The following is a 24,865-nucleotide window of genomic DNA, read 5'->3' as shown; positions in this document are numbered from 1 at the left end:
TCTTGGGTATAAAAATATGAATAAGACATTCTGGGAACTCACAGTCTTAACAGGGAGACAGACATACAAATAAGCATAACAACTGTGATTTTACTTTAGAAGTATATTTTAAGTTCTGTGATGTGGTATGAATACAGATTCAGCTTGAGAATGCCAAGAAAAGTTGCAATGTGGGGGGGAAGTGACCTTGAAGTTTTCTTTTTTCTTTTTAAAAAATACTTTATGGAGGTATAATTGACATACAGTAAATTGCACATTTAAATTGTATGATTTAAATTTTTACATATGTATATACCTGTGAAGCCATCACCTCAGTCAAAATAATAAATATATGTGTAATCCTCAAAAGTTTCTTCATGCCCCCAAGTAATCTTCTTTTTTGTTCCTAACTAGTCTCCAGGGAACCACTGATTTGCTTTTTGTCAGTTTAGATTAGTGTGCATTTTCTAGAATTTTATATGCATGGCCTCATAAGGTATGTACTCTTCTGTTTGGCTTCTTTTACTTAATTATTGTGAGATTCGTCCTTGTTACATGTATTAGTAGTTTTTTACTTTTTTATTGCTGTGTATTGTTCCTTTGTAGGGGTATAACACAATTTGTTTATTCACTCATGACTCCTATTCATGCTATTTTTGTTGTGTTTAAGAAATAATTTGCCAAACTCAAGGTCACTGCGGTTCTCTCTTATGATTTCTTCCTGAAATATACTTTTAAATAGTTTTTCCAGCTTTGCTGATGTATAGTTTACAAACCCTGAAAATTACCCAGGACTGTATTAATACAGTCTGATTTATACAGTTGTGTTTCTCAGAAAACAAGAAAGAACAAAAAATAAAAAGATTAAGCATTCACCCCAAAGAATCAGAAAAAGGGCAGAGTAAACTCATAGGCACTGGAAGAAATGTAAATAAAAAGGAGGGACAGGAATTAAATAGGAAGAAAAAATTTTTATTTTTTTATTTTTAAAGATTTTATTTTATTTATTTATTTGACAGACAGAGACAGAGAGGGAACTCAAGCAGGGGGAGTGGGAGAGGGAGAAGCAGGCTTCCTGTGGAGCAGGGAGCCTGATGTGGGGCTCCATCCCAGGACCCTGGGATCATGACCTGAGGCGAGGGCGGATGCTTAAAGACTGAGCCACCCAGGCGCCCCGGAAGGAAAAATTTTTAAAAAGTTGATTAATAAAACCTAAAGCCTTGTATTTGAAAAGATATGTGAGAAAGATAAGTTTCTAACAAGATCACATAAGACATAAAAAAAGAAGGCGTAAATAGTTTTTATTAATTATTATTAGGAACAGAGAGAGGGCATACCTACCAATATAGCAAATATTTAAAAACTCATAAGGGAATGTTACAAGCAATTTATGCTAATAAAAGTGAAGTCTTAGATGCAGGGATTGTAAAGTCAAGTCAGGGTCTAGGCTGGAGACTGTTGTTAGTGTTGCAGAGAAGAGATAATGGTGGCCAGAACTCCAGGGCATGAGGAGTGGAAACAGAAATAAAAGGACATTTATAATTCTGTGAATGGAGAGGTGGGGAATGGCAGGGAAGGGTTAAAGTGTTAGGTTGAGGTATATTGCGGGGCAAGTGGGATTGTCTAGTTGTGGGTCTTGAGCTTATAGGAGAAGTCTGAGTAAAGGATCTGCTTATTTTGCCACAGGATTGGTTTTTTTTTTTTATTTTTAAGATTTTATTTATTTGAGAGAGAGAGCACAAACAGGAGGAGCAGCAGAGGGAGAGGTTAGAAGCAGGCTCTCGATGGAGCAGGGAGCCGGATGCAGGGCTCAATCCCAGGACCCTGGGATCATGACCTGAGCCGAAGGCAGACACGACTGAGCCACCCAGGTGCCCCTGGGATTGGGTTCTTGTTTTTAAATTCACCTGCTTGTTTTTCTTCTATGAGCGTGCCTTTAAGTGTTCCCAGAAATATAAAATACCTTTTTTAAAAATCAGATTAAACCCTTCCCCATATAAATATTATTTACCCAGCTAGATCTTAGATATGAGAACAAAGAGCCTCCTTAGAGAGCAGTCTCTTGTAATAAACACTAAAACGTGTGCTTGTAACAGGAGCCCTTAACTTCTTGGCACAGTTTTTATGTAAGTACTCCGATTTCTCTGAGTGGTGTGGCTACGACTTAGATTCTGATTCTCCAGAAGTCACTGCCAGGCTTATCTGACCCGCTCCGAGGGAGCTGGGGCAGCCTTTACTAGAATATAGCCTGTTTGTCTTAGCTTTCATTTAACTAATGAAGTTCCTAAAACAGTTTTTCTTTTCTTTTTTTTAAAGATTTTATTTATTTATTTGTTTGTTTGTTTGTTTGTTTATTTATTTATTTGACAGAGAGAGACAACGTGAGAGCAGGAACACAAGCAGGGGGAGTGGGAGAGGGAGAAGCAGGCTTCCCGCGGAGCAGGGAGCCCGATGTGGGGCTCGATCCCAGGAGCCTGGGACCATGACCTGAGCCGAAGGCAGACGCTTAATGACTGAGCCACCCAGGCGCCCCTCTAAAAATGATCCACTTTCACTTGTGAGTGAGGTGCTGAATGTAAACTTTTATTTCCTCCTTCTGGTCCTAAGCAAAACTTTCAGCCACCCAAAGATGGAAGCAAGATGGTTCCTGTGTCCTTTTTTGTTGTATTAGAAGAGAACGTGGCAGGTACTGAAAGTGGCCTTTCCTTTTATGCTTTCATTCCTTGATTGGGTCTAAAGCTGCTGTTTTAGCATAATCCCAGCCTGATCTGCACGGAGCAGGCTGTTACTAAAACCTTTATGTTGTCAGAAGTATTTACTGCCTGTCACAAGTGTTTACTCCTCTTGCTGACTTCTGTTGACCTATAGAGTGCAACTATAAACTTGAACAGGTGAACAGTATGCTTTTTTTGCTGCATAGTACAACATGAGTTTTCAAAGTTAAGACTGTTCTCTAGTTTTAATAGATTCGTTTAAAATTTGGTGTGAACATACAGACAAGTATGATTATATTTGTGATGTTGATGTTTCACACAGTGATTAGTATTGTTGTAATTTCAGTTATTCTTTTTTATTTATTTATTTTGACAGAGAGAGAGATAGCGAGAGAGGGAACCAAGCAGGAGGAGTGGCAGAGGGAGAAGCAGGCTTCCCGCCGAGCAGGGAGCCCGATGCAGGGCTCGATCCCAGGACCCTGGGACCATGACCCGAGCCGAAGGCAGATGCTTAACGACTGAGCCACCCAGGCGCCCCACAGTTATTCTTTTAAATATCACCTAGGAGACTTAAACCATGATCCAGTAAATTTTTTTGACCAAGTATCAGCCAGGTCACCTTCTTTTCATCTTTCTATTTCAAATTTAATTGTTTTTAACTTAGTTTTTTGAATAGTGAATGTATGTACTTACATGGTTGAAAAATCAGAATGCTATTTTTAAAAAGTGTACTCTGAGGAGTCTTGGTCCTGCCTATCTCATCTACTCCTCCTCTCTAGCCCATTACATGTCCTTATTTTTACTAATTTCTGTTTATTCTTCCAGACTTTTTGCAAATAGCTAATTTAAATACTTATTTTATTTCCTCCTCCTTTTAGTCAAAAGATAACATACTACTGTTCTTCACCTTGTTTTCTTTTTCAGGTTTATATCTTGGAGCTCTCTCTCCATATCTGTACATAAAGATCTTCCTTTTTTTTTTTTTTTTTTTAAACTGGGTAGTATTCAGTTGTGTGTAGATGCCATAGTTTATTCAAACCATTCTCTGTTGCCAGTTACTTGAATGTGTTCAATCTTTAGCTATTACAATTTCATAGTCAGTAACCTTATTTATGTGTTATTTTTTATGTTTGTGGTGTCTTGTTTATTAGATTCCTAGAAAATGTGTTGGCTAAGTGAAAGAGTAAAGGCATCTATAATTTTGAAAGGTCTTTTTATATTTCCTTCATGTAAGGGTTGTACATTTTTCCACCAGCAATGTATAAGGGTCCTTGGAGCATCCATTTCCCTACAGCTTGACTAGAGAGTAGTTGGATTTCCATCAGATTTTGCCCATCAGATAAGAAATACTATCTCGGTGTATTTTTTGGCTTGCATTTCTGTTTTCATGAGTTTGGTTAAGCATCTTATCTGTATATTTAAGGACCATTTGTATTTCTTTTTTCATGTAGTTTGTCCACTTTTCTGTCAGATTGTCTTCTCTGTTTTTAGAAATTCTTTATATGGGTCTATTTCTGTACTTTATATTTTGTCCCATTGGTTTCTCTATTTGCCACTTACACTCTGTTTTACCTTTTGAGGCTTTATAAGAAACTTTAATATCTGTTAGAGCTGTTGTCTCATTGTTCTTTTTCAGGGTTTTCATGGTAATTATTGCTTGTTTATTTTTCAGTAAGATCTTTAGAATCAGCCTGTCTAGTTCCTGGAGGAAAAACAAGTTGGCATTTTTATTGGATTTGTGTAAATTATTATTATTATTTTTTTAAGATTTTATTTATTTGATAGAGACACAGCGAGAGAGGGAACACAAGCAGGGGGAGTGGGAGAGGGAGAAGCTGGCCTCCTGCGGAGCAGGGAGCCCGATGCGGGGCTTGATCCCAGAACCCTGGGTACATGACCCGAGCTGAAGGCAGACACTTAATGACTGAGCCACCCAGGCGCCCCTGGATTTGTGTAAATTATAAATTACCTTAAGAGTTGACACATTTGTGATGTTTACATCTCCAAGAATATGATTATAGCTTTTTCTTCATTCAATTCTACTTTCATTTTTTAAAGAATGATTCTTTTTATTTTATTATTTTTTAAAGATTTTATTTATTTGAGAGAGCATGAGAGAGCACAAGCAGAGGGAGGGGCAAAGGGAGAGGGAGAAGTGGATTCCCCGCTGAGCAGGGAGCCCAGTGTGGGGCTCAATCCCTGGTATCCTGACCTGAGCTGAAGGCAGATGCTTAACTGACTGAGCCACTCAGGCGCCCCTCTATTTTCATTTTTAAAGGTTTTTAAAGTTTTCTTTATAAGCTTGCACATTTCTGGTCAAATGAAAGTATACAAATATTTTACAGTTTTGGTGCTATTGGAAATGAGGCATTTTCTTCCTTTAAATCTTCTGTTGTTGTTTACATATATACATATTGGCTATTGATTTCTGTATGTTCATTTTATAGCCTACCATCTTACTGACTTCTCTTAGATTTGTGTTCAGAATTTTAAATATTGTTTTAGAGCCCATTTGAAAGAGGTGGTCTGTGTTAAATAGCTTGCTTTTTTTGCGGGGGTTGGGGGGGATGCTAAAATCTTGGTTGAAAGACCTTGTTTATTACACTATACATTTTTTCTGGTATAGATATGTAGTATGATGAACCCTAGCAAGTTGAAAAAGAATAATATATTTGATTTGAAATTTGAAGGTTTTTATTTGGTGAATGTATTAAGGGTGATATGAAGTCCAAACATTTACTGGTATGTGATGTAATTTAGTTAAGTCAAATAACTGAGTTGGTGCATGTGTTTTTGAATAATTTAGTAATATTTTTTATAGTACAATAGTATTTTTATAATATATCTCATAGAAGCTTCATTGGGTATAATCAAGTTCTTATTTTTTTCTTTATACAAATATTAAGTATAGGGAATCTATAAGACTTCACTAGTTTGTTTCTTGGCAGATTTTTAGTGTGGCTGACCAAGACTTTGCATTAGTGTAGGCCCTACTTGAAGAGTTTTCTGGTCTTTTCATATTTTAGAAATAAAGATCTACTTCCCTGGCAAATAGGAATGGTTTCTTATAAGAAGTGAAGGGAGGGCACTGTTTGGGGATAGTATTTTTGCTGAAATTGTTTTATGAAAAGTGCTTTACTCTGATCTTTTAAAAATTTGGGGCTTGAAGCTAAAGCATGTTGTCTTGAGTGAAATAATATTCCCAGAGTTCAGAAACATAAACTGAATTGTCTTTTATTTTACCCAGGGGGGCTGTCAGTATAAAAATATTTGTATTTCCCTTCCTTGCTTTTCTGATATTTTAATAGTAAGTATACATATATTCTACACAGTAAACATAATATCCATCATCCTGAACTTTTTAAAAGGCTCTAGTCTTATGGATACTAAACTTTTCAGGTTTTACGTAGAGCATATAAGGAAATATTTTGAAGAGTAATTGAGATCTCAGTCCTTTTTTTTCTTTTTTTTAAGGTAATTGGGGAAGGAATTATTTGATCAAGTGTTTTACTTTATAATAGTGTGCTTGGGTTTCTGATTCTTTGATGGGTGTGAGAAAAGTAAGAAAATTGAAAATTGGAGTAAGTAGAGAATGCCACAGTAGATTTTAGTAAAAAGAGTCTTAAATCACAGTAAAATCTGATGGCACTTAATAGTGAGAAAAGAAGCTGATTGTGTAGTCTAGCCAAGTTGAATTATATAATTTCTCTTTTGTATAAGAGAATAGTTTCAGAGGCATTACATTTTCCTTTTTTAGATATAACATAGTTAATGAAAATCTGATGGCAGACTGTATGTATTGATTGACAAAGTGAACAAAAGCCGGTATTGTCAGATATAGAAAAAGCTACTTGTCTTATTAAAGCCACTGTGAGTTAAAAATGTGTCTGTGTGTTGTTTGGTTAAATCTCTTTTATATACTTGTTTTAGATTTGTCAACAGCAGGCTATCAAGTTTCTACTCTTAATCTCTGTGGAATTTTTTACACTTGAGACCCTTGCGGATGAGATGAGTTTATTGCACATTATGATATTAGTGCTTTGTTATGAGTTGGTGTTATTTCTTGAATGGAAACAATGGCATTGATCTTTTTTTTTTTGACTAGATAATTAGAATGGTAGAAAGTTTAATTTCATGAGTGTCTGAACTACTAGTATTTGCTCTTACTGCTAACTCAACTGATAGATTCTAATTGCTATGAGAGTGGAACCATTCCTTTTATTTTTGCTTTAGATTATTAAGAGGAAATACAAATCTTTAGTATTTGTATGTGTTTGTGCTTCACAGGCACAAAATCTTGATCAAAAAGCATATATCCTACCTGTAATATCAGATCACAGTTGGGTCATCAGAGAATCCTTCCCTGACTTCCTTTTGCCTAAAGATCTTACAGTTTTTCGTACAGGACAATATTCAGTTTCCAACCCTGTATTTGTTTTTCTTCTACATTTGACCGTCTTCCCGCAAGAGCTCATTATAAAGAACATCTTGCACAGCTCCTTGCACTCAGTATTTGTTAAGTGAAGCAATTGGTGACTTTGTAAGCATTCTCTAATGTTTTCCTCAAAAATGAAATCTAGGCACAAGTGAAATTCACAATTAAATCTTTTAATTTTGTACATGGCAATTGAAAGTGTATATGGTGTCTGCATAATGAATATTCACTTTCAAAGAATTGTTTTTGAATAACATTCCTGATTATGGGTAACTTGGAATCAAGACAGTCTGGGTTTAAATTTGTTAATTTCTTGGAGTGCCAGTTATGTATTTTGTAAAATAGATGTAATAATAATGGCCTACCTTGTAGGGTCATTGTGGAGTAAATAAGCTTTACACATAAAGCTTCCTGCAGAATGCCTTTCACATAGTAAGTGCTTGGGAAGAGGCAGTTCTTTTGTGTTTATTGCTCGTGTGGTATCATCAACATTATCATTTTGGTTCATATGTTGAATCAGGAATAAAACATTTCCAGGTAGGAAAGCTGTAAAATTACATAAAATTAATATTCTGCTGTGTTAGGGTGCTAAAAATACACTGTTGATTATGAGTTAATATTTTATTAAAGATAACCTAATTTCTAGGTAATTAGTAAATATACTTTTTTGAGGGTTGTAGGATATTTGTAATCATCAAAGATTGATTATACTTTTTGAGCCCTTATGATATTAACATACATAAAAGAGATTGCTGGTTTTCATCTGCTTCACACTAGGAATTCCTGCTAGAGTGGAAGTTGGCAAGGATGACTGAAAGAGCCTGGTATTGGTGTTGCAAAACTGTTGAAGAGATAGGTCATGATCTGAAATGAGGGCTCTGACAAAGTAATATAATCCTGTCAGTCTCATGAATTGTTTGTCTTATAATAGTTAATCTTTATTTATTTATTTTTAAAAGTTTTATATAATTTGAGGGGCACCTAGGTGGCTCAGTCGGTTAAGCGTCTGCCTTTGGCTCAGGTCATGACCTTGGGGTCCTGGGATGGAGCTCCACATAGGGCTCCTTGCTCAGTGGGGAGCCTGCTTCTCCCTCTGCCTCTGCCCCTCCTCACTACTTGTGCTCTCTCTCGCTCACTCTCAAATAAATAAAATCTTTAAAAAAAATTTATAAAATTCATAAAAAATTTTTATTTGAGAGAGAGCGAGCAAGCAAGAGAGAGAGCGCATGAGGGTGGGGGATGGGTAGAGGGAGCAGAAGAAGCAGGCTCTCCATTGAGCAGGGAGCCTGACGCAGGGATTGATCCCAGGACCCCAGGATCATGACCTAAGCCGAAGGCAGATGCTTAATCGACAGAGCCCCCCCCAGGTGCCCCAATATTTAATCCTTAAATATGCTTACTTTGAAATGCCAGGATGCTACCTGGAAAATACATATGGTTTAGCGAAGTTGCATTCCTCATATAAATCTATGCCTTTCAATGAGAAGTCTTAGGGACATTCTCTTGTTTTCATGGGAAATCATAAAACTGAAATCTGTGCTTTTATTTGACTCTGTGCATGATATGGTGACACTGCTTAAAGCCTTCAGAGATTGAGAATCTGCCAACACTTTGAATTTTTTAGCCTAAATCATAGATGAATCACATCCTTAGTTTCTTGTGTATAGTTTTTTTATGTTGTATATGGATTATTGTAGTGCTTTAAAAAGTTATAACGACTTTTTAACACTTTTGCTTTTCTGTTTTGTTTCTAACAGTGCATGCCTTTTAAAAAAAATAAAAACTGGGAGGGGTGCCTGGGTGGCTCAGTTGGTTGAGTGTCCAACTCTTGATGGTGGCTTCGGTCTTGATCTGAGTGTCATGAGTTCAAGCCCTGCATTGGGCTTCACGCTTGGTGTGGAGCCTACTTTATTTTATTTATTTATTTATTTTTTTAAAGATTTTATTTATTTATTTGACAGAGAGAGACACAGCGAGAGAGGGAACACAAGTGGGGGGAGTGGGAGAGGGAGAAGCAGGCTTCCCGTGGAGCAGGGAGCCCGATGCGGGGCTCAATCCCAGGACCCTGGGATCATGACCTGAGCTGAAGGCAGACGCTTAATGAGTGAGCCACCCAGGCGCCCCTGGAGCCTACTTTAAAAAAAAAAAAAAGACGCTAAAGTAAGTGAGAGTCCCTTCCTTCCATCTCCCCCTTCCTGTTACCTATATCTAACCACTGGTTCCTTGTATATATATGTTTCTAGAGCTTTTCTATACATATGTTAATTCTTTGTGCAGATTCTGTATGTGTGTGTGTGCTACATATTCATATATGTCATTTTGTTATTTTTAACTTTATATCATTATGCACCTTGTTCTTCTAATTCAGGACCCTGTTTTAGAAATCTAAGATTCAGACAAACCATGAGAGACGATGGACTCTGAAAAACAAACTGAGGGTTCTAGAGGGGAGGGGGGTGGGAGGATGGGTTAGCCTGGTGATGGGTATTAAAGAGGGTACGTTCTGCGTGGAGCACTGGGTGTTACACACAAACAATGAATCATGGAACACTACATCAAAAACTAATGATGTAATGTATGGTGATTAACATAACAATAAAAAATTTAAAGAGGAAAAAAAAGAATTTATGAGTAAAAGACAAAAAGGGAGCAAGTGAACAAGTTAAAAAGTGAAAATAGAACAAACGTCACACGCACACTCCCCAGACTGAAAAATAAAATTTTGCTAATACTGTTGGTAAAAAAAGAAAAGAAATCTAAGGTTCTACTTCCTATGGCATTTCATAGTATGAATTTACCATAATTTTATTTGATCATTTTCCTAGTAATGGGATTTTAGGTTGTTTTTAATTTTATAAATATTGCTGCAGCAAATATTTATATACACATATTTGTACATTTTTTAGAGTACGTGTGGAATAGAGTGTTAGAAGTGAAATTACTAGGTCAAAGGATAATGTTCTTTAAAATGGTGATTATAGTAAAAATCATTCCTTTAAAAATTATTCTTCCGGTGGCTCCTGGTTGGCTCAGACAGTTAAGCTTCTGCCTTTGGCTCAGGTCAGGATCCCAGGGTCCTGGGATCGAGCCCCGCATCCGGCTCCCTGCTCCGCAGGAAGCCTGCTTCTCCCTCTCTTGCCTGCTGCTTTCCCTGCTTGGGCTCTCTCTCTCTCTCTCTCTCTCTTTCTCTCTCTCTGTGTGTCAAATAAATAAATAAAATCTTTAAAAAAAAATTATTCTTCCAGTACCTTTCTCATGGATATGTGGGGATGTCCATTTTACTCTTATTTTTTCCTTTCATTCATGTCGTTTATTCAGGTCATTAATTTATTTGACTCTTGCCAAATTGATATGCCAAATGTATTTTATTATTTTAACTTAACATTCTTTGATTTTTATTGAGCTTGATAATTTTTAGTAGTATTTATCATTTATATTTCTTCTGCAAATTGCTATTTTGTATCATCCTTTGCCCATTTTCTATTTATTTTGCTACAATATGTAGAATGTGTAATTTGTATGTGGTCAGATAAGTTGCTGTTTTTTCTGTGATTTCTAGGTTCATGTTAGTTTTGAGAGGCCCTCACTCCATGATTATCAGAATGCAGTTTTTCTAGTATTTCAATAATTGCACTTTTTATATTTAAGTCTTAAAACACCTGAATTTATTTTTGTGTATAGCAAGAGATAGGAGTCCAGTTTTTTTGCCCCACCTGAATAGATACTTCTAAAAGGGTCTTTTCACCACTGATTTGAATTTCTATATTTATCATATTCTAAATTTGGACTCTTTTTTTTTTTTAAGATTTTATTTATTTATTTGACAGAGAGAGAGTGAGAGCAGGAGCACGAGCAGGGGGATGCGGAGCAGGGAGCCTGATGTGGGCTTCGATCCCAGGACCCTGGGATCATGACCTGAGCCGAAGGCAGACACTTAACGACTGAGCCACCCAGGCGCCCCTAAATTTGGACTCTTTTATTCCATTGATATTTGTCTATTCATATGTCAAAAACATACTTTTCTAATTATTGTGACGTTTTCATGTTTGGTACTTGATATAGCAGTATATCCTTTTCATTAATCTTTGAAAAAATTTCCTTGGTTAATCATACATTTTCACTTCCAAATGTATTTTAGAATGCCCTTTGCATATTTTCTAGACAAAATTCACAATTTGTACAATGGGACAGCATGCCCTTTGCTCTTTCAGGTTGTGAACATAAGACTTTTTAGGATCTGATACTCTGCGCTTATGCAGCAAGGCTTTGACCATACCACCCTCTGACTTATTTCCTGTGATTATCGTCACTGTCACTGCCTCTTACCTTTTCTCTTGGCTACTCTGTCCTCTCTAAGCTGCTTACCAACATGAGAAGCCACTTTATTGCCTTCTTTGCCTCTTCTCTTCAGCATTAGTGTATAGCATCTAACTTTTTGTCGCTCACACTAGCCAATCAGAATGGAAACGATTGTAGTACGGCAGGTTATGACTTTAGGTTTCTTCATTTTCAGCCCTTTCATTGTTGCTGGCTGCTTGGAGTGAACTTTACAAATGCCAAATAAACCTTTTTTTAAAAAATCATGCTTTTGGAGCTATTTCATTTGCTCAGATTTACAAGAAGTCTGTTCTTAGACCTGAGGTCCTATTGGATAATTATTATGATAGTGTGTTTGTATCATGCACAATTTGAGATAACATACTTATTTGCTTTACTACCCTTCCAGCTCAGTCCTTAAATGTTGTAGTAGGATATACCATGTCAACATAATCAGACCAAGTTTGGAATTAACTGGTATGATTAACTATAGCAGTCTCTACTGTTGGATAACAGCTTCATGTAAATTCACATTTCTAAAACAGATAATTTTAAAAGATGATTTTTTTTACTTTATTTGCATAAACGTCATCTTCCTATATATACACTTAACTCTGAAGTTCCTGCTTGATTTTAAATGCTTTTTTACAGAAATTGGAATTACTGTTTTTTTGGAATATACCTAGTATAGTTCATTTTAAGCAGATTCATGTACATTTCTCAATATTTTCCTGGTTTATCTAATTTTTGAGAATCATTTACTGAGGTAAGACAGTGGAAAAGTACAAAAATCCCATACCGTGTCTTTAATCTTAGATACTCATTGAAATTGTTTAAATTTTTAAATAAGATTTTTTTCTGGTTATGAAAATATTTGTCTTTCTGATCATATTTAGGAAACAGAACATTGTAACAAAATAAACATTACTTGCCCTGCTGCAAATTTAAAATGAAATTTCATGCAGTTATATGGGGGTTTGATTAATAATAGAATAATAGTTGATAGTGGATACTTAGTATTTGACTCTTCTGTTCTAAGCACTTTACAAGTACTGACTACACCTCACAACTACCTCATTATTTAGTTTACCTCATTATCTCTGTTTTACAGATGAGGAAACTGGCACATGGAGGTTGAAGAATTTGCTCATCATCATACAGGCTAACAAATGTATTATGTGTGTATTCATAATAAATGATGAGATAGGACTCAAATTCTTAGAACATATACATAACCACTATCTTTATTGCCTTTGTATGTATTCATGTTTGCATGCCTCTATGTATCATCTTGCCTGCTTACCAGTTAATTTTAATGGAATAAAGGTTTCTAGAGGGATTATTCTAGGTTAGCCCTGGGATTAAGGGACAAACAAAAATAAAAGGGGAGATCCTTGTGAAATGTTCACTTTTCTAATTTAAAAAAAACAGTTTTAAAAAGACTAGAGTTGTGAATTCATAGATATTTGTTCTACATTGTGAATTTCCTATTCTGGGAGAATAATTAGAGAATGATTACTTCAGCTGTTTAATGGATTCACATTCCATCTGACTCACAGGAAGGTTCCTTTCCAGGCGAGACTGACTTTGAGAGGAGGGTGTAACAGTGACCAAGGGTGGTAGGAACTCATTGTCCAGTTTCTTTACTTCAGCCCTTAAAGACCTGTGTAAGATTATCATGGGAAACCACAAATTATCCTATCAAAATGCAGTACCTGAAAATCCTATTCAGCGCCAGGGAGATCAGTTCCAGTTATTGTCAGTGATCTGTATATTTAGCCACTGCCATGCCTGTTTAGTCTTGTCTTTGGCCTCATGACCACATTTTCCCCTGTTTTATTCTGTGAACTGGTCTTCTTTTTTCCATAATATGCTCTTACATTTCTTTTTCCTGTCCATCTGGCCAGGCTGTTTCATAACTTACTTGAGGATATGCTATCTTGATACTTGGCAGGCTGGCTGAGCTCAGGTCCAGCTTCATTGGAGAGGAATGGCCCAGCTCCATTGTGGCCCTTCTTTTGAAGACTGTTCTAGACAACTCTGGTTTGGAAGTGCAGTAGAAAACGTAGCTGCTTATTCCGGAAAATAATTGCTTAAGCAAATATAAGGTGGCTCTTTTCAGTTTTGGCTCTGGACACCACAAACTAGAAAATGTGAGGTGAGGTAGAATTTTAATCCTTTTTTGTCCATTCCCATTAAATTACTTCAGTTTCAGTGATCATCATTTCAGGCCTGCTCTAATACAGTATGGCCTTAGAGGTTGTCCCACCTTCCACTGGCTCCTCCAGTTTATCTGCTGAGATTACGGTAATGTAATTGAAGTAGAAGCTCTGCAGTCACAGAAGCAAATGAGATGCCTTTGAAAGGTTTTAGGAACAGAGGAGAAATGTGAAAGATGTGGTATTTATATTGGGAATTCTCCTGTAATATAGGTGGATTTTTAGTGAAAGGAGGAATAATGGTAAAAAAATTTTATGTAGTATGTCTCTCATATTGCCAGGAGTGCTTTACGGAAATAACATTCATTGATTTGATGAAGGAAGTTAGTCTGTTTGTCTTATAAATATATTTAAGTTTGGAATTCTGTGTCATAAAAAAAAGCATATGTATGTCCCTCTCCTATCACTGATTTTGGTGCTTTATAAGTTCTTTATATATTTTGGATACTAACCCTTTATTGGATATGTCATTTGCAAATATTTTCTCCCTTTCAGTAAGTTGTCTTTTAGTTTTGTTGTTTACTTCTCTGTGCAGAAGCTTTTTATTTTGATATAGTCCCAATAGTTTATTTTTGCTTTTCTTTCCCTTGCCTCAGGAGACGTATCTACAAAACTGTTGCTACAGCCAGTGTCAGAGAAATTACTACCTGTGCTCTCTTTGAGGATTTTTATGGTTTCAGGTCTTACATTTAGGTCTTTAATCTATTTTGAGTTTATTTTTCTGTGTGGTGTAAGAAAGTCATCCAGTTTCATTCTTTTGCATATAGTTGTTCAGTTTTCCCAACACCCTTTGTTGAAGAGACGGTCTTTTTCCCATTGCATATTCTTGCCTCCTTTGTCAAAGATTAATTGACCATATAATTGTGGGTTTACTTCTGGGCTCTCTGTTCTGTGTCATTGATCTATGTGTCTGTTTTTGTGCCAGGGTCATACTGTTTTGATTATTTTGTAGCATATTTTGCAATCTGGGATTGTGATACCTCCAGTCTTGTTCTTCTTTTTCAAGATTGCCTTTGCTTTGGCTATTCAGGGTCTTTTGTGGTTTCATACGAATTTTAGGATTTTTTTGTTCTTCTGTGAGAAATGTTGGTATTTTGATAGGGATTACACTAAATCTGTAGATTGCTTTGGGTAATATGGACATTTTAACAATATTTGTTCTTCCAGTCCACGAGCATAGACTATCTTTCCATTTGTTTGTGGTCATCTTCAATTTCTTTCATCAGTGTTTTGTAGTTTTCAGAGTACAGGTCATTTACCTCCTTGGTTAAGTTTATTCTTAGGTATTTTAATATTTTTGGTGCAATCTTAAATGGGACTGTTTTCTTAATTTCTCTTTCTGGTACTTCATTGTTGGTGTATAGAAATGCAGTGGATTTCTATACATTGATTTTATATCATGTGGCCTTCATTTGTCAGTTCTAGTAGTTTTTTTGCTGGAGTTCTTAAGGTTTTCTATATATATAGAAATATATATATATATAGTATCATGTCATCTGCAGATAGTGAAAGTTTTACTTCTTCCTTACCAATCTAGATGCCTTTTACTTCTTGTCTGATTACTGTGGCTATAACTTCCAGTAATATGTTGAATAAAAGTGTAGAGAGTGGACATCCTTGTCTTGTTCCTGATCTTAGGGGAGAAGCTCTCAGATTTTGACCATTGAGTATGAAATTAGCTGTGGGTTTTTCATATATAGCATTTGTTATGTTGAGGTATGTTCCCTCCAAACCTACTTCGTTGAGGGTTTTTATCATGGCTGGATTTTGTACTTTATCGAATGCTTTTTCTTCATCTATTGAAATGATCATATGGTTTTTATCTTTTGTTGATCTTATGTATCATGTTGGTTGATTTGTGAATATTGGACCACCTTTGCATCCCAGGAATAAATCCCATTTGGTCTTTGGTGAATGATATTTTTAAAATATTGTTGGATTCAGTTTGCTAATATTTTGTTGATGATTTTTATATCTGTGTTCATCAGAAATACTGGCCTGTGGTTCTCTTTTTTTGTTGTGTTTTTATCTGGTTTGGTATCAGGGCAGTGCTGGCTTCACAGAATGAATTTGGAAGCTTTCCTTCCTCTCCTATTTTTTTTGGAATAGTTGGAGAAAAATAGGCATTAACTACTTACATTTTGGTGGAATTCACCTGTGAAGTCATCTGGTCCTGGACTTTTGTTTGTTGGGAAGTTTTTGATTACTGTTCAGTTTCACTGCTGGTAATCAGTCTGTTCAAATTTCCTTTTTCTTTCTTTTTTTTACATTTTTATTTGTTTTTAAAGGTGTTATTTATTTGACAGATAGATAGAAAGCACAAGTAGGCAGAGCGAGAGGTAGAAGCAGGCTCTCTGCTGAGCAGGGAGCTGGACATGGGGCTCGATCCCAGGACCCCAGGATCATGACCTGAGCTGAAGGCAGCTGTTTAACCGACTGAGCCACCCAGGCGCCCCTCCTTTTTCTTTCTGATTCAGTTTTGGGAGGTTATGTTTCTAGAAATTGATCCATTTCTTCTAGATTGTCCCATTTGTTGGCATATAATTTTTCATGATACTCTCTTTAAGCCTTTGTATCTCTATGGTGTTGGTTGTTATTTTTCCTTTTCCCTTTTTTTTTTTTTAAGATTTTATTTATTTGACAGAGCGCACAAGTAGGCCCAGCGATAGATGGAGGGAGAGGGAGAAGCAGGCTCCCTGCTGAGCAGAGAGCCCGATGTGGGGCTCGATCCCAGGACCCTTAACCAACTGAGCCACCCAGGTGCCCCATTTTTCCTTTTTCTTTTCTATTTTTTTGAGTTTTTTTTTTTTTCTCTCTCTCTCTCTCTCTTTTTCTTCTTTTTTATGAGTCTGGGTAAAGGTTCATCAATTTTGTTGTTCTTTTCAAGGAACCAGCTACTGATTTCATTGATCTGTTCTATTGTTTTTGTTGTTGCTGTTTTTTTAGTTTCTATTTCATTTATTTCTGCTCTAATCTTGATTATTTCCTTTTTTTCCTTGGTTTTCGATTTTGTTTGTTCTTTTTCTAGTTTCTTTAGGTATACGGTTAGGTTGTTTATTTGAGATTTTTCTTCTTGATGTAGGCCTATATTGCTATAAACTTCCCTCTTAGGACAGCTTTTGCTATATCCCAAAGATTTTGGACTGTTGTGTTTTCATTTTTATTTGCCTCCGTGTGTTTTTTTTAATTTCCTCTTTGATTTCTTGGTTGACTAATTCATTGTTTAGTAGCATGTTTATTTAACCTCTGTATTTGTGTTCTTTCCAGATTTTTTTTTTTTGTGGTTGATTTCTAATTTTGTAGAGTTGTGGTCAGAAAAGATGCATGGTATGACTACAGTCTTTTTTAATTTATTGAGACTTGTTTTGTAGCCTAATGTGTGATCTGTTCTGGAGAATGTTCCATGTGCACTTGAAAAGAATGTATCCTGCTGTTTTAGGATGGAATGTTCTGAATATATCTGTTAGCTCCATCTGGTCCAATATATCATTCAAAGCCACTGTTTCCTTGTTGATTTTGTGTTTGGATGATCTATTCATTGATGTAGGTGGGGTGTTGAAGTCTCCTACCACTATTGTATTACTATTGATTACTTCCTTTGTGTTTGTTGTTAGCTGCTTTATGTATTTGGTACTCCCATGTTGGGTTCATAAATATTTACAATTATATCTTCCTGTTGGATTGTTCCCTTTATGATTATATGGTGTCCTTTGTCTTGTTACAGTTTTACTCTTTGTTTTAAAGTCTGTTTTGTCTGATGTTAAGTATTGCTACCCTTTCTTGTCACTTCCATTTGCATGATAAATGTGCTTTTCCATCCCTTCATTTTCATTGTGTATGTGTCTTTAGGTCTGAAATGAGTCTCTTGTAGGAAGCATATAGATGGGTCTTGCTTTTTTTATACACTCTTGATTGGAGCATTTAGTCTATTTACATTCAAAGTAATTATTGACAGGTAGTTCCTCATGCCATTTTGTTACTTGTTTTATGGTTGTTTTTGTATTCGCAGTTTCTTTTTTGGAGAAGTGGTTCTTAGTGAGTCTTTGGGTTATGGACACTTTTGAGATGCCTGATGGAAGCTATATAATTTTTTCCCAGAAAAATACATAAACATGTTATCAGTTTGCGTTCAGTGTCAGGGGATTCGTGGGTTAGCTTTACATACCTCTGTAACCTTTAAGAGCATCACTTTATGTCAGTTTATAGGTAATTGACAATACTGAGTTAACAGAAAATGCTAAATTTTGTACCGTACACTTAATATACAGTATTTCTTTGGGAAAAAAAAAGGTACACTTTCCACTTAACATTTATCCCATTATCTGGAAAACTCAGTCTTCATTCCCCAGGGGTACTGGGTTGTGAGGTGTTACCCTGCATTTGCATAAAATAAGCTACATTTAGCATTTTAATCATTGATGTCCTGGAGCCTTTTGTCCTGGTGAAATTATGAGCATCTCTTTCCATCTCTCTGTTCAGAGATTTCAAGTTGGTAGCCATGGTGGGAGTGTTTACAATGCTGAAATACCACCAGTCAAGGCTTGCTCTCCCCTTTTCCCCCAAGCTGATTTTTAAACATTTACCAGCATGCAGCTGATTTTAATTACTCATTCAGCAAACATTTTTTTGAGTGCCTGTTGTGTTTGAGACACTGTCCTAGGTGCCAAAGATACAGCAGGGAATAAAAAGCATTTACTTAAGTGAACATCATTTTCTAAATCTTAAATTTTCTAATGAAAATGGTGAAGAATTGGGAGTTCCTTTTAATCAAATCATGGTGGGATATTTGGAGACAAAAGCAAATGGATTTCCTTACTGTAGAATCTTGAGAATCTTTTGATGTTTGTTGTTGTGCATTGTTAATCTCTAGGACGCGAATGTAGTAAATATTATTTTCAGTACAAGGAACTCTTTTTTTTTCCAGAATATATTTAATATCTTTCAGAAATACTATTCTGTTGCCGTGAGGCAGTCACATCCCAGATATTAGGAATTGGTGAATAAAGGGCATTTACTCAAAGAGTGTAGGTCAGAATACGGCTGGGACTTCTCAGACCGATCTTCCCACCATCTGTTTCATAGGTGGTTTATTTGTAGGTTGTGGATTGAATTGTTTTATTGATGGTGTCCTGATCCATTCTGTTATAACTTCATTTCTAGTAATTAAAAGAAAAAGCATTTTATGTAATGAGAAAGCACTGTTCTAGTTATATTGTTACTAATTTTAGAAAAATGTTTTTTTCTTTTTGATCTGCAGTTCCTAATTTGGGGACTCCTAATGGTATGTGCATGTGAACTTCTGCCACCACCTACTCCCTGTTGCTAGATTTCTCCTCAGCAAAGGGCAGCTCTTACTCCAGAGCCTCTCCCTATAATGGGCGTCCCTAAAACCCCCTTCATCTGCCACTTCACCCTCATTAGGCTGTAATGTTTCTCAAAGTGTGATTGATGGACTGTTGCATCACAGTTGCTTGGGTAGTTATTAAAACCATAATTTGCTGGATCTCACCTCAGACCTATTGATTCAGAGTCTCTTACTTGTGGAGCCCAAGAATTTATGACTTAAAGCACATTTATAGGTGATTTTAATTGTTTAATTTCCATGCTGAATTATTTAAATTCCATTTTTGGTAGGTGTATATATTATTTCATACCGTTGTAGGGCTGTTGGCATTTTGGCCAGGACTGTCACGGTGTGGCACTTTATAGGCACAGCAGGACATTTAAAATCCTTGACTCCTACCTGCCAGATTCCATTATCATCCCCAGTTATTAGTGCAAGCAGAATGCCTTCACACATTCCCAAACACCTCCTTTCTACCACAAAGGGCTAGGATCCTCCCTAATTACATCATTGCTATATACTACTTACGTTATTCTAGAAGTTACTCTTAATAATTTAATACATATATCTAATCTAAGACCTCACATTACTCACTAACTCTATACTCTTCCTAAACAATACAAGTTCCTTAGAGCACTTTTTTTTTTTAAGATTTTATTCTTTTTTAAACTAGGCTCCACGCTCATAATTTCCAAAGCCTTTTCAGAAAGTTTAAAGTGGGTGGGCCTCAGCAAGAGTCTCATTCATCACTGAGTCCTGGGGCCAGGGAAACGAGGTCCCTGATCCATCCAACACTGTGTGAATTGTACTCGAGTCTCTCAAGTTCTCTAGCGGCTTAGGAGGACTATGAAATGAGACCCTGGAACCGGCAGAATGGCAGAACAACTGGCTTCCCTAGGGAGGAAAACATGTTTCTCGTTTGTAAAAGGGAGGGTTTTATGTGTATTGATGGGGACAAGGAGAGCATGGTCTCAAGGAGTCAGCCAGCTAAATAAGGAATTACGAAAAGAAGACAACATTCTCACCCCAGCTAACAGAAGACTTTCTTCTTTTCACTTCTTTGCCCCCCGCCCTCCCCCCCCCAAGCCCCCAGAAAATGGTTAGTTTATCCTGGTGTGTGGCTGGGATTCCTGCAATGACACTCTTTGTATCTTGTCTCCCTGGTTGTCCTTTGTTTTCTCTAAAATAATATCTTATTTCAAAATGATTTTCTCTTTGCAAAGATAAATTAGATTAAAATAAATAAATAAACTAGGCTCCACAAGTGTGGAGCCTAGTGTGGAGCTTAAACTCACAACCCTGAGATTAAGACCTGAGCTGAAACCAGTAGTCAGACTCTTAACCTACTGAGCCACTCAGGTGTTCCCCTTAGAGCACTTTAATGTCAATCACACCTTTCCGTTTATATGCCAGTTGTTCAGCATTTGAGTTCTAACTTTTAAAAAGTTTCATAAATTAGACATTATTATTGTTATTGGTCTCTGCAGTCATCAGTGTTTGTTTAGATTGACCCAAGATTGCCAGATTATTTTATTTTTCCTCCTTTTTGCCTTTAGGCTTTGAGTCTTTTTTTTTTTTTAAATCTTGAACTATACCTTTAGAAGAATATATTCCGTGCCTTTTGGTGGTTAAAGTCTGTCTTTGTTTGTCAAAGAATGTGGGTTTTTTGGTCCTATTTTTTGAATGATGTTTTTACCTAGGAATGCAGTTCTAAAGTGACTTAATTACTCTTGGCACAGTATTTTTCTGACCTTTATTATTTCTCTGAGAAGTCTAATTGTTCCTTCATAGGTAATCTGACTCCTCTCCTCTGTCTGGTTTTAAAGATCACCTCTTTGCCTTTGACGTTTTGCAGTTTCATATGATGTATCTGGATGTGGATTTCTTTTTTTTTTTTTTAAGATTTTATTTATTTATTCATGAGAGACGGAGAGAGAGAGAGAGAGAGAAGCAGAGGGAGAAGCAGGCTCCCAAGGAGCAGGGAGCCCGATGCGGGACTCGATCCCAGGACTCTGGGATCATGACCTGAGCCGAAGGCAGACGCTTAACCATCTGAGCCACCCAGGCGCCCTGGATGTGGATTTCTTTTTTATTTATCCTTCTTGGGACTTTTAGTGTCTCCTGAATACGAGGTCTTCTGTTCATTCTGGAAGATTTTCAGTGTCCCTTGAAATATTGCTGTTTCTCCATTTTTTTTCTATTCTTCACTTCTGAAATTGTAATTAGGCGTATGTTAATCTCTTTCATGAGATGAGATGATTTAAGAATGATTTTAAGATGTCTCAATCTCTTTCATCTTTTGTTTCTTTTTATTGGTTCAGATCTGTCATTTGGTTTACTAATTCTTTCTCTGTATCTCCTCCAATTAGGTTTTTAATTTCAAGGATTATGTATTTTTTCCCAGAAATTCTTTTTTTTTTTAGAAGATTTTATTTATTTATTTGACAGAAAGAGAGTTCACAAGCAGGGGGAGAGGCAGAGGAAGAGAGAGAAGCAGACTTCCCGCTGAGCAGGGAGCCCGATGTGGGGCTCTATCCCAGGACCCTGGGATCATGACCTGAGCCCAAGGCAGACACTTAACGACGGAGCCATCCGGGCGCCCCTCTGGCCTATATATTTAATATTTTTTCTTATTTCTGTAAACTTTTAAAGCACACTTAATTGTAATTTTATGTATTCTCTATCTGTTAATTCCAGAATTTTAACTTCTTGCAGATGTAATCTGTTTTTTTTTATAGCTTTTGCTGCTGTGGTAGTTTCCTTTTGGTTTGATAATTTTGTTTTAATCTCATATTTGGCTAATAGTGATATTTAGGGATTTCCTGGGATCACATGGGTTGAAGGTGTGTTTGACTTCACACACAGAATTTGCTTCTCTTTCTAACAGTTGTCTTTCATTACCACCAACCCAGAAACAGCTTAAATTCATTTATTGGCTTGAGGCTCCTTGTCCTTGCAAGAAGTGTGTATTTATACTTAACTGAGAACAGGCTTGCAATAATTTTCAGCGGACCGCATTCCAATGAAGGCCTGATTCATACAGTTTTTTGTTTTTTTTTTTTGCTGCCTTCGTCAGTGGACAGACATCCCCCCATACAGGCCTACCCATTCACTGAGGGGTATGGCTTTTCAAGGGCATTGCCAGTTTTATGCAGTGGTCTCAATTCCACCTTTTATCACATCTAATAAAAATCAAAATTCAAGTTTCTTTCTAGATTCCAAGTTTAAGCTAAGATCATGACTTTAGTTCTTACCACTCTGATTTCATTAAATAAACACATTCAACAGATAGTTTTGATTAATTACTGTTTCCTCCTTGTTTTTGCTGCCTGTGGATTTCTTGTGAGTTGAGCAGTGCATTTAAAAGAAGATTTACTGTATCTTATCTGCCATATCTAGGTGTTTGTAATGGGAGGATTCTCATATTTCATCTAACATATTTCCAAAAATAAAACCTCAGGTAATTTTTATATACACTGGAGTTTGAGCACCACTGGGCTAGAGATACTGTTGCTGTTGCTTCTGTAGTGGGAAGTTGGAATTTGGTTACCCGAACCCTTGTGTTTTCCCAAACTCAGTGCCACTGGTTTTAAGTTTTAACTACATTATTAGTTAAATTGACATTTATAGTCTGCCATTTAAAAGTGTTAGTGATACAGAACAAGCCCATTTTTGTTTAGATTTTGTTTATTTGACAGAGAGGGAGAGCACAGGTAGGCAGAGCGGCAGGCAGAGGGAGAGGGAGAAGCAGGCTCCCCACTGAGCAGAGAGCCCAATGCGGGACTTGATCCCAGGACCCTGGGGATCATGACCGAGCCAAAGGCAGATGCTTAACTGACTGAGCCACCCAGGCGTCCCTGAACAAGCCCATTTTGAATCCTAAATTAAAATTTGAAATATAATTTATTGATATGTTGTCTTTTTTCACAGATTATTTTCCACTATATTCAATCATTAGCTAAGTGCATAAAAAAAGTTAGGATGATAATCTCAATCTGTTTTTTTCCTTTTTGAAATGAGTACCTTATGGGGCACCTGGTTTGCTCAGTCGGCTGAGAGTCAGACTTTGGCTCAGGTCATGATTTCAGGGTCTTGGGATCAAGACCTCCATTGGGCTCCGCACTCAGCAGGGAATCTGCTTCTCTCTCTCGCTTTCTGCCCCTCCCTCTGCTCATGCTTTTTTTTTTTTCCTCTCAAGTAAATAAAAAAAATTTTTTTTAAAGATTTTATTTATTTATTTGACAGAGATAGAGTGAGCACAAGCAGGGGGAGCAGCAGAAATAGACCCACACAGGTATAGCCAGCTGATTTTGACAGAAGTGAAAGGCAGTTCAATGCAAGAAGGATAGTGTTTTCAAGAAATGGTTATTAGAACAGTTGGACATATTCATGCAAAAACAAAAAACAAAAATCTCAACCTAAGTGTCCCACCTTAAACAAAAATTAAATCAAAATATATCATAAAAATAAATTTAAAACTTGTTTTTTTTTAGAAGAAAACATAGGAGAAAAATCTTTGACTTGGAATTAAGCAAAAAGGCTTTGGACATGACACCAAAGCATAATCCATAAAAGAAAACAGTTGATAAATGGGGCTTTATCAAAAGTATAAACCTTTGCTCTGTATATTAGTTTGCTAGGACTGCCATAACAAAATACCACAGACTGGGTGGCTTAAACAATTGAAATTTTATTTTCTCACAGTTCTGGAGGCTGGAAATTTAAGATCAAGGTGTTCAGGAAGAGTTGGTTTCTCCTGAAGCTCTCTCCATGGATTGCAGGTGGCTGTGTTCTCACATGGCCTTTTCTCTGTGTGTGCACATCTGTGGATCCCTTCCTTTTCTTATAAGAACACTAGCCCTACTGGATTAGAGTCCCCACCCCCCATATGTCTTAATTTAACCTTAATTACTTCTTTAAAAAGCCTGTCTCCAAATACAGTTAAATTCTAAGGTACTGGGGGCGTTAAATGAATTTTATGAATGAGTGCACACAATTCAGTCCATAACACTCTGGGAATGGCACTATTAAGAGAATGAAAAGACAAGCTATAGACTGGGATAAAATATATTTGCAAATTAAAAACCTGATAAAGAACTTGCATCTGGAATATATAAAGAACTCTCAAAACTCAACAGTAAGAAAATAAACATCCCAATTAAAACATAGAAAAAAAAGACTAGAACACATTTCACCAAAGGATAGCAAATGAGCATATGAATAGATATTCGACATCATTAGCCATTAGGGAAATGCAAACTAAAACCACCACGAGATACTATTACACACTTGTTAGAATGGCCAAAATTGAAAGTACAATACCAATTACTGGCAAGGATGCAGAACAACTGGGACTGTCATATATGCTGCTGGACATGAGCAGTGGTATAGCTACTGTAGAAAGAGTGTTAGTGTTTTACAAAGTTAGACATATACTTATAAGACCCAGTTTCACTCCTGGGTATTTTCTTTTTTATTAACATATAATGTATTACTTGTTTGAGGAGTATAGGTCTGTGATTCGTCAGTCTTACACAATTCACAGGCTCACCATAGCACATACCCTCCCCAATGTCTATCACCCAGCCCCCCATCCCTCCCACCCCCCACTACTCCAGCAGCCCTCAGTTTGTTTCCTGAGATTAAGAGTCTCTTATGGTTTGTCTCCCTCTCTGGTTTCGTCTTGTTTTATTTTTCCCCTCCCTTCCCCTATGATCCTCTGCCTTGTTTGAGAAACAGTTCTTCATATCAGTAAGATCATATACTTGTCTTTCTCCGATTGACTTATTTCCCTTAGCATAATACCCTCTAGTTCCATCCACATTATTGCAAATGGCAGGTTTTCATTTTTTGATGG

General features: G+C 36.6%; 1 protein-coding gene across 4 annotated transcripts in view; it reads left to right on the top strand.

The window, feature by feature from the left end:
- Positions 1 to 24,865, top strand: part of MAP4K3 (mitogen-activated protein kinase kinase kinase kinase 3) — a 186,282-nt gene that overhangs the window by 30,195 nt on the left and 131,222 nt on the right. The window contains exon 1 of one of the 4 annotated variants that reach the window (XM_025868111.2): positions 12,605 to 12,623. The exons of the other annotated variants lie outside the window; for them this stretch is intronic. Within the exon in view, the coding sequence (XP_025723896.1) occupies positions 12,615 to 12,623 (9 nt within the window). The 5' untranslated portion in view covers positions 12,605 to 12,614. Of the gene's footprint in view, positions 1 to 12,604; positions 12,624 to 24,865 lie in introns of those variants that run through there. 4 annotated transcript variants of the gene reach the window in all.

The sequence above is a fragment of the Callorhinus ursinus genome, unplaced genomic scaffold (assembly GCF_003265705.2).
Source record: "Callorhinus ursinus isolate GAN/ISIS: 27379988/994484 unplaced genomic scaffold, GSC_fseal_2.0 scaffold10, whole genome shotgun sequence".
Lineage (NCBI taxonomy): Eukaryota > Metazoa > Chordata > Mammalia > Carnivora > Otariidae > Callorhinus > Callorhinus ursinus.
Note: the sequence above shows the minus strand (reverse complement) of the source record. Positions and strands in the feature narration are given on the sequence as shown.